Here is a 10,860-nt window from a genome sequence, read left to right as displayed (position 1 = left end):
TTTATTTATTAATAAAATTATGTGTATTTAATTTTTATACATAATTTTGATATATAAATAATATATCATTATGTAATTAAATAATTTTTAATTAAAAATAAAGTAGTATCTAATCACATGGTGATATATCATCTATATATTCAAATTATGTATAAAAAAATATATACACATAATATTGTTCTTTATATAATAAGATTATTATTATAATATTTTATGCGTGTATTGATAGATACAAACAAATTAAGGTATTACTTTATTATTGCACTAGTGATTTTAAATAAAAAATAAAATTAACAATTAAATTCAGTGTTGACACATGCATTATTATTCTAAAATTATAATTATGCATGTGTTATCACTTGTGTGTCATCCTCACTAGATTTTGCATGTATATATTCAACATATGTACTTTGAAACTTTCATTTGATAAAATTATATGTAACTTTCAGTGTTTTTGGTTCAAGAGAGATAAATTACAGATAAATCTATTGAAATTCTTATTTAAATTTGTTAATAATGATCTATCAATCAATCAAGACTTAATCTCAAATCTATATACAAAGTCCAAAATAACAACAAAATAGTTCAATCTCATTCAAATTTTTTTAAAACATAAAAAGGGCCACCTCCTCAACCCCTTCTCTTCTTCCTCATCTCAACCTTAGTCTCTTACTTGAGGGTAGATTTGTGTCAAATCAAGTTTAAATAAATATCAATTAAAGCTCGATTTTGAATCTAAAATAGTTAATTCAAACTCAATTCATTATATCTAACAATGAGTTTAAATTTGTAAAATTTAAGTTTGAATAGATAAATTTTGTTATATAATTATCATAGATTTCTTATGTCTACATATATATAGTCATATGTTGTTGTTGTAGAACTCACACTGTTGTATTTTCCATCCACTGTCATAAATTTCATATGAGATTGTCATAGGTTCATATATATGGGGTCAAAGTATTCAAGTTCAAAAGAGATTTCAATTGATGGTCCAATGGTTGCACATGTAAGTGCCATTAATTCAAAGGGACATAGAGGACAAGTAAATAGCTAAAGTGTATTCTTATTTTGGTAAAAATAGTGTTGTCATTTGATTAGATGTTCTTGAAATTACGAGTTATTTTGTTTGATAATTTTATTTCTCTATCTAATGTGTATCATATTTAACTTGTAATCTCTTTCTTATTTTGGACGGTAATTATTAAGTTTTTTTTTTTTTTTTTTTTTTTTTTTTTTTGTAATGAGATTCTTGAATATTGAAAAACTTTTGAGAAAGTATTCATTTTTAATCTTCAATTCAAATCTCTGCCAAAAGTTTCTGCCTTTAAATTTTGAAGAATCCTTTACTGCGTTATTTTCAGTATTGAGCTGATTGATGCTGGGAAAATCATATGTAACCTTTACTGCTTTAGTTTAAGATAACATGCAAATAAATAAGCCATTTTAAATCCTAATTTAAATTTGTTAATAACAATCTATTGATATCAATTTCATCCCAAGGAAGGACAGAGTCAAGAATAAAACATAAGAGATAAAGATTAACAGTAAAATATAAAAGATCTATTCTAGCTTGGAATAACAATAAAATAAAATAAAATAATTCACTCATTTAAAAAAGTAAACTTAAAGGACCTCCTCTTCCTTTTGTCTCAACCTCAACCTCAACCTCTCATTAAGAATGTCAAATTCGAATTAAAGTAAACTCAAATAACCACGGATATGAATATAGAATATGTACATTTTAAATTGACAATGAATTCATTAAAGAAATCATTGGATATGAAAAAATCATCAGAAAAAATAAAAAATTGCTAAATAATAAAATTTTTGATAACTTTCCAATGTTTCAAACTCAATCTCAAATTATCTTTGAATTGAGTTTGATTTATGGGATATTGAAATTTTTACCACTATTTTATTTCGTGTATATAAAATTGCCACATATCCTAAAGCTTTCACAAATATACCACAACAGTAATCACCTTCCCTAAAATACCCCTCTTCAATCTTTTATGTACAAATTCTCTCTCCTCTTCTCTGTAACTTTTTTCTCTCTTCTTCTAAAGTGATAAAAGAATCAATCATTCTCTCTTCTGGAAAAAAATGTTGAATTCTTCAGATTTCAAAAACAAAAGCAGGAAATAAAAAATCTTCAGATTAAGAATTCTTTAAAATAAGGATTTAAAAAAAAAAGAGCAACTCACAAAAAAACTCAATTGGAAAAAAATGACCATCGAAGAATATCACATTCAGTAGGATTTAATTGAAAAAAAATTAATATTTAAGAATTAAAACTTAAAAAAAAAAATTTGTGTTTAACCTAAAAAAAATAAAAAAAGCTTGGCGTGAAATCTGAGAATTGTTAACGCCAACCTGGCCTGTACATTGAAGGGTTGGCAACGCTAACCCTTACATGTACATAATGTATTTATATTAATATATATTATTATATTATTATATTAATTTTATATATTATAATTATATTATATTATTATTATATAATATATATTATATATAATATAATTATAATTATATAATATATTACATAATCTTATTATGTAATAAACATATAATATTATTATTTACATTATTAATATAATATATACATTATATTATATATAATATATTATATATATTTTATTCTCTGCAATATTTTCTTGCAGAGAATCCTGATGCTTCTGTCATAAATCTCTGGAAGGATTAAAGGTGGGCCTACCATTCAAAAAAACCAAAGAGTGATAGCAAATATAGCTTGGCGTTAACGCCAACCATTTTTTTTTTTTTTATTTCCCCAGCTCCCTTGTCCCACCATTTGCCCCCAGCTCTCTTTTTTATTCATTTTGACCAAGGGTTGGCGATGGCGACGCCAAGGGTTAGCGATGCCGTCAACCCTTGGTTTATATATTATATATATAATATATATAATTATATATTATAATATATTATATATAATAATATAATATATAATAATATATTAATACATATTATATATTATAATATATAATATTATATTATAATATATTAATATTAGATTATAATATTATAATATATTTAAATTTAGGGATTGGCGTAAAATTCAACAGCTTTCACCATTTTAATTTGTTAAATTAATTTGAAATTTGATACAAATATAAATTAATATTATATTATATATAAAATATTATAATATTAATATTATAATATATAAGATTAATATTAATATTATAATATATATATATATATATATATATATAAAATTTTGTTACCAAGGGTTGGCGGCATCGCCAACCCTTGGCGACGGCCAACCCTTGGTTTATATATTATATATATAAAATGGCACCCTTGGTTTATATATTATGTATATATTATATTATAATATAATACTGTAACTTTTTTATTGATATAGGTCTCATCTCTTTATAAAAGATAAAATGCAAGCATTGACATACGTACCTTTTTATGAAATAAAATAAAATATAGTATATATTATATAAAATGACAAATAATATATACATATATTATATTATATAATATTATATATTATAATATATAATAATATAATATAATTATAATATTCTAATTAAAAATATAATATAATATATAAAATATATTATATATATAATATTAATATTATATATTATAATATTATTATTATATTATATATATTATTAATAGTATATAATATATTATATATTATAATATAAAATATTATATAATATTATATTATATTAAATATTATAATATAAAATATTATATATATTATTATAAAAGTATATATATAATATAATATATTATATATTATACTGTTGTGGTATAATATATATAATAATATTATTATATTATATAATTATTATAATATAATATAATATTATTATATTGCATGCCAACTCTTCTCTTGCTTTAATATTGCTTTAATATTTATGGGTTGGCGTGCGCCAACCCTTCCCCCTGCTTTTTAATATTTTATCGGTTGGCGTACACCAAGTCTTTGCCTATTTTTTAAATATGGGTTGGCGTAACACCAAGGGTTGGCGTAACACCAAGGGTTGGCGTTACGCCAACCTTCAAAAATAACAAAAAAGCGTTTTTTTTTTCAGTTAAATGTTTAATTTTTTGTTTTTCACTTAAATCTTTAAACGTCAATTTTTTATCTTTCTTCAGTTAAATACTACTACATCTTCTTCTCCGATCATCATTTTCTATAAGGTATATACAGTGGATATGTTTGAGTTTTAATAGGTTATTCTTTTTTTTTTAAATCTTTACTTTGAAAAATTCTTTATATGAAGAATTCAGTTTTTTTCTTCTTGTTTTTGTTTTTGAAGATGAGGAAAAAGTGAGAGTGATTCTTTTATCACTTTGGAAGAAGAGGAAGAAGAGAAAAAAAAATTACAGAACAGAAGAGAGAGAATTTATGCATGAAATATTGAAGAGGGGTATTTTGGGAAAAGTGAGTACTGTTGTGGTATATTTGTGAAAGCTTTAGGATAGGTAACAATTTTGTATACACGGAATAAAATAGTGGTAAAAATTTCAATATCCCTTGATGTATTTAAGGGGAGAAGGACTATTTCCCACCCAATTTTTGATGCGTTCTCAAAATGCCACACACACCAGATGAAAATCCAGTTTTCCCACCCATGAGCCGTTAATGTGGATGGTTTCTGTTTGCATAAGGGTAAAATGTCCATTTTACCCTTGTTAGATGAAATGACAAAAATACCCCTCTGCAAAATTCATCCCAAAATTGATGTGAGAGTTTTCCTTCACCCCCCTTAGGTTTTAGAAGCTAACATTTCACCTTACCTAAAGTTTTTAAACTTTGAAAACTAACATTTTCACCCCCCAAACCTAGGGTTTCCAAATTTTTCAAAAAAACAGCCGCCCCCCATAACTTTCAAAACTAGCAGTTTCACCCCCATTCTTCAACTTCATCTCCCGGCGTAGTCACCTGCCTCCTCCTTCTCCTGGTGCGACAGCGGTGGTGGTCGAAGAAGGAAGAGACGGAGATCTCCTTCTCCTAGTGCACGATGCGACGAACGAAGAGACGAAGATCTCTTCGTCGCACAATGCGACGAAGAGACAGAGATCTCTTCGTCGCTCCACCCAGACGAGTCGTCCTTCGTTGCTCGTCGCGTCGTCCAGACGCTACGACGAAGGACGACGAAGCGTCGTCCTTCGTATGTTCTTCCAGATCTAGACGACGCTTCGTCGTCCAGATCTGGGCGACAAAGGGTCGTCCTTCGTCGTCCTTTGTAGTCGGAGATCTCCCATCGATCGATTGCAGCTGTCGTCGGTGGTGGCCGGAGAAGGAAGCAAACCCTAGGGGGTGAAATTAAATTTTTCAAACTTTGAGGATGGGTTAGTTATTACTTTTTAAAACCTGAAGGGGGAAACGGTAAAATTTTAAAGTTTTAATATTTTAAATAGTAAATGACGATTTTGCCCCTGTTCCTAACTGAAAAAATGGACGGCAGTTTGGTCATGAGTGAGAAAACTAGATTTTCATCTGGCGTGGGTGGCATTTTGAAAACGTATTAAAAGTTGGGTGGGAAATAGTCCTTCTCCCTTATTTAAGTTAACCCGTGAACTATGCTTTACATTCCTTTTGGCCGAAAACCACCCCAATAAATCTAGCAGCAATTCTAAGCCCATTAAAACGGTAAAACAATAATCAGATCCATTGATCAAATTCATCCAGACTACATAACTGCCCCTGTCTAACCCCAAAACCAACTCCTTGACCTCTGATCAATATATATTATATACACGCGTATATAAATTTATTCAATATTGAAAATAGTATTGTTTATTGAAATCGTGGGGTAGGTAGTTATCTCCATAGGGTTTCTGACATTTTGGATCGATCGGTTGATTGAGCGGTGCGGAAGAATGTCAAATAGCAAGAAAATCACTCTGAAAAGCGCCGATGGGGAGGCGTTCGAGGTTGATGAAGTGGTGGCTTTGGAATCGCAGACGATAAAGCATATGATCGAGGACGATTGCGCCGACAATGGAATTCCTCTCCCTAATGTGACCAGCCAGATCCTTTCGAAGGTTATCGAGTACTGCAAGAAGCACGTCGAGGCCACCAAGTCCGACGATCGTTCTGTTGATGAAGATCTCAAGGCCTGGGATGCCGAGTTCATCAAAGTTGATCAGGCCACTCTCTTTGATCTCATCCTCGTCAGTCGTCTTTCTCCCTTACTATTTATTTAATTGATTGATTCTTTTCAAGGCATAATCCAAAAGCTAGAATGATTAGCTTATTTTCGAATAATTGGATTTATTTAATTTTTTTATTAGTATTACACATATCGGGCATTTTAACACAATTTATCAGTTATTTAGATTATTTGCAAAACAGTTATAATTGTGTTATTATTATTCATAATCAAATAATCATAAGCTGTATTATTATTCACAATTAAATTATTCACATCGGTTATCCTAAATATGTCACAATTAATGATTTAATCCAATAATTTGGATTAAATAAGCTATACTATGTACTCACTTGATCAAATTCCTAATTGGTAAAATCAGAGGGAAGATTTGATTGTGAAAGATATATAATTGGGTATTTATTGATTGAATGTGTATCCCTATGCTTTTGCTCTTTAAAAGTTGTGTATTATTCATGTCCTTGTAATGGTAGGTGTATCGTTCTCCTTGTTATTATATTACAATTTGAATTTCTGAATTCATGTAAAGATTGCAAATCAGTTGATTTTTGCTGGGTATAGACTATATTAACTTTTCATGTACAAACAAGTATGATAGGCTGATTTTGAATTAGAGATAAAGTTGATAATTAGATCATTTAATTATGTAATATCATGCCAATTTTGTTTGTACCCATTGATACCTATCATTTGTACATGAATTATTACTCTTTTCTCTCCCTGTAATAAATAAGTTTTTTTTTTCTTTATGTGGAATTATTGCATAACTTCTACTGCATGTTAGCAGTTTTTTCGTAAGCTTCTGTATTCCATTGTAATGGCCATATTGGCTCTGTGTTGGAGATTCATGTATCATGTTTTCAGTTGTTCCTACGTCAACGATAGTGCTTTACCTTAATATATAAGGATATAGGTGATTCATCTTAAATTATTTTTATCGATTTTCTATACTGTTTTACTGTAAACACCTGTTTGTATTTGTGCTCTGTTCTTTTAGGCTGCAAACTATCTCAACATCAAAAGCTTGTTGGACCTGACTTGCCAGACAGTTGCAGATATGATGAAGGGCAAAACACCAGAGGATATTCGCAAAACATTTCAAATTGCAAATGACTTTACACCAGAAGAGGAGGAGGAGGTTCGTCGGGAGAATCTTTGGGCTTTTGAGTGAAAATTATGTAATTCGTCTTTTGTTTTTCTTTCTTTGGACATGTGCCTACTTAAACTTACTTAGTAAAGTGTTAAACAATTGTTATTTGGCTCCGGAATTGCTTCAACCACCTTTATGCGACCTACTGTATGTCTTTTTGAATCATGTTATTTATGAGAACATATGTTCTACCAACCTGTTTTTCTTTCCTTCTCTTGAGATTACCTACAGCCATTACTTTCACATAAATGACATACATTGTTATGTAGCTTTTCTTCTGTTCTCTGTATTACGGGCTAATGATTCTGATAATCTGATATGCATGCAGAGATTGATAATCTGGTATGTATAGACAGATAAAATTGGAATGTTGGGTTTCTAGATTTATTCACACTTACATTAGCTAGTTTAAATCTTTCATCCTCTTCTGTCGCAAGTATTTATTTTCTCCATATTATCAATTGCATCATCAAATACGGCCAATATATTAGATCCAGTGCATCCATGATCGGGTGAACATACCCTGTACACAGGTGGATCACCTTGGCGGAAACTTGCAGCAGGGCCATTTTAAGAAGTTGAAAGGGCTGGCCCGCAGAACCCTGGTAACGAGGTAAAAAAATAAATAAATAAATAAACAAATTACAAGGCAGGCGGTCGGCCGGGGGGACACCAAGTCCTTTGTTCGTCAGAAACAGAAAATCTGTTAAGCACAAATTTTGTCTGTATATTTGGAACGAACGCTTCTTCGTAGTGTTATAAATAGAACAGAGTTGGTGAGATTTATGAATATATACGGATGATCCCACCAAACCAATAATAGCTATCAAAACTTGTATATACTGTGTCTTCTAAAACTCTCTGTTTTTGTAGTTTTGCAAATAAATTCAATGGATAAAAGTAAGGGATTTGACATCAAGATGAAACTTAATCAAAATCAAGCACATAAGGAGAATTTTATGCGAAAGGGAGAAAACCATGGAAAAGACAAGAACTCTAAAAATAATATATTGAAACTCTAATAAAACAGAGCATTTTATTATAGGGGTTGATTTGATTCAAGAATGGTCAATTCAAATTGGTGAACAGTAATGTCAAAAAAGATGAACAATAATGCTAAAAAAACAATTAGTGGAGACGAAAAAAATGAAACCCCAATTGCTTGAAATCACAGGTGAAGAAGGAAACAATTGTTAGAGAAGAGAGCTCCCACATCGGCAATATAACTTCTTTTGAGTTGCTTGATATTTGATTAATTGGTTTTGTGGAGAATAAGGCTGGATTTAGTATGGAGCAAATCAAACAAGACTCAGTTTTGTGTCGGTTAGAAATCTATAAAGTAAAACTCAATCAATCGATTCAAACTCTGTTTATTACATCTGAACTCAGACAATTGGGACTGAATCCATACATATTAGTAACTCTCTAATGCAAACAGTCAAATTTATTTTCTATATTTATGGTCCCAATCATGGAAGCACAATGAAAATATCTTCTGGAATATCAATCCCAATTTAATTTCTTTCAATTATTTTGATCGCTTTACCATTAGTGGGTTGGACGTAAGATCCAAAAAGCAATTTCACCAAAAAAAAGAACTTGGGTTTTCACTTTCTAGAACCGTGAGAATAGATGTAAATTCGAATCAAATCTATTGTTTTGGATCTTTGACTTGATAATTTGATTTTAGTGTGATCTATTTGTCTGTCCGATGATATTTTTTACGCTTCTAACAATATTGTTTTTTTAATCAACAATTTTTTATTGACACTACATAATTTAAATGAGTTTTGGATCTGTAACTCAAGAGCAACTTTGTCCTAAACCCTAAATCTAAACTCGAATTAGAGCAAACTCATTAATTTGGACTCAATTTTTACTCATTTGTCGTTCCAATGAAAGGCAAGCCCGTCCACAATGGTAGCTCACCCATTAGCAACAAAGCAGCATATCAGAAGAAATAAAATTAAATATGAAACTCCCATGCCTGCACAATTGGTCCATTCATTCAAACAAAAACTCATGGGGCGCATTGGACCCTAGCATTCTCCGTAAAGCCAAAAGACTTATTCCCCACCTAAAATGCAGTAAAATCTCAAACCCAAACCCACTCATTTTTTTAAATTTAAAATCCTATTTATGAGTTAAATTATGCTAAAATTTTCAGTTAGAATTGAATGTAAAACTATTATTTTAATAATATTATTAAAAATATATATATATTTATTACATTTTCCTTCAAGATTTTAGAAACTAACAAATTCATCTCTAATAAAATTTTTCAATTTTGAAAAATTACATTTTTACCCTCAAATCTAAAGTTTTTTTCTTCACTCTTCGACCACCATCTTTAACCACCGGCGACCGTCTTTTTCCACCTTAAACATTGTCATCGCCATCTTTTCACCCCTCCAACAAGAACCCATCATCATCTAGACAAAAAGATCACAATGGTTTTTCAATATCGACAAACAATGTACAAAGGAAGACAATAGACAAAGGACGAACGAAATCTTTTTGCTTGATTTAGTTATTATTCCTTGATGATGGACAAAATTGATGATGTCTAGAGAGAGAGGGAGCACTGGAGAGAGTGAGAGTGTTGGGAGGAAGAGAGCAATAGTAACGGAAAAGCTCATCAAAAAAATATAAAAAAAATTATTACTTTTTAAACTTTAAATAAAAAGAAATTACGAGATTTTTAAATTGAAAAGTTAAAAAATAATAAAACTTTAGTTTTTAATTTTTTTATTAAATAACGATTTCATCATATTATAATAAATTTTTTTAATAAAAATTAACCCACAAATGAAAGTTTGAATTATTGAAGATAGGAGAAATTGAGTTTGGGATAATTCCTACTCGTGGGTGGGAACAAGTCTTTCGGCCTCTCCAGGTTTGGCCTTCCACAGCCTCTCAAGGAAGCTGCGTGGGCTTGCCAAGCCTCGCTAACCAACAAGAATAAGAGGCACAATTATTATTATTATTATATACACTTTACCGGCGAAGCAATCCATCACTTACATAATACACGATACCTTAGCAGGGCATTGACCATATCTACCAAATCCCCCGTTGGGATTAGGTTTACAGCATTTTCAAGCAAATATCTACCAATATTTTATTGCCAAAAATACACCACAAAAGAGCCAACAAAAAGATAATTTACTTTAACAATGATAAGAAGTTAGAACATGTTCCATCTGCATACCGCACTTCTTTATATAGCCAAACAAAAATATTTCCCAGCTATGCTTTTTCCATCTCATAACTATAAAAAAATTTAAATATTTATTAAATTTTATTATTACTATCAAAAGTAAACTCGTTATTTAAAATTTTTCTTTCTTCTCTTCTCCTTTCTTCACAGAGTCAGAAAAGCTTGATAGAGATTATGTTTCTAAGGAAAAGAACAAAGATCAAGAAGCTCCATTGGAATCACTTCAAACATCATATATAGATACAGAATGACTCTCTGTGTTGCCTGCCCCTCAGTTTACCATTTTAACATCTTATCTATATATATATATTTAGCTATATATA

The 10,860-nt window shown here is 29.8% G+C and overlaps 1 protein-coding gene across 1 annotated transcript; it reads left to right on the top strand.

Annotated features, from left to right (window-relative positions):
- The first annotated feature begins 5,741 nt into the window (after nucleotides 1–5,741).
- LOC123207085 (SKP1-like protein 1B) lies at nucleotides 5,742–7,512 on the top strand. The gene is made up of 2 exons (XM_044624341.1): nucleotides 5,742–6,168; nucleotides 7,165–7,512. Exons 1-2 carry the CDS (start codon nucleotides 5,875–5,877, stop codon nucleotides 7,336–7,338), a joined length of 468 nt encoding a protein of 155 aa, XP_044480276.1. The 5' UTR covers nucleotides 5,742–5,874; the 3' UTR covers nucleotides 7,339–7,512.
- The last annotated feature ends 3,348 nt before the right edge of the window (nucleotides 7,513–10,860 follow it).

Source organism: Mangifera indica, unplaced genomic scaffold (assembly GCF_011075055.1).
Source record: "Mangifera indica cultivar Alphonso unplaced genomic scaffold, CATAS_Mindica_2.1 Un_0057, whole genome shotgun sequence".
NCBI classification, from domain to species: Eukaryota; Viridiplantae; Streptophyta; class Magnoliopsida; order Sapindales; family Anacardiaceae; genus Mangifera; species Mangifera indica.
Note: the sequence above shows the minus strand (reverse complement) of the source record. Positions and strands in the feature narration are given on the sequence as shown.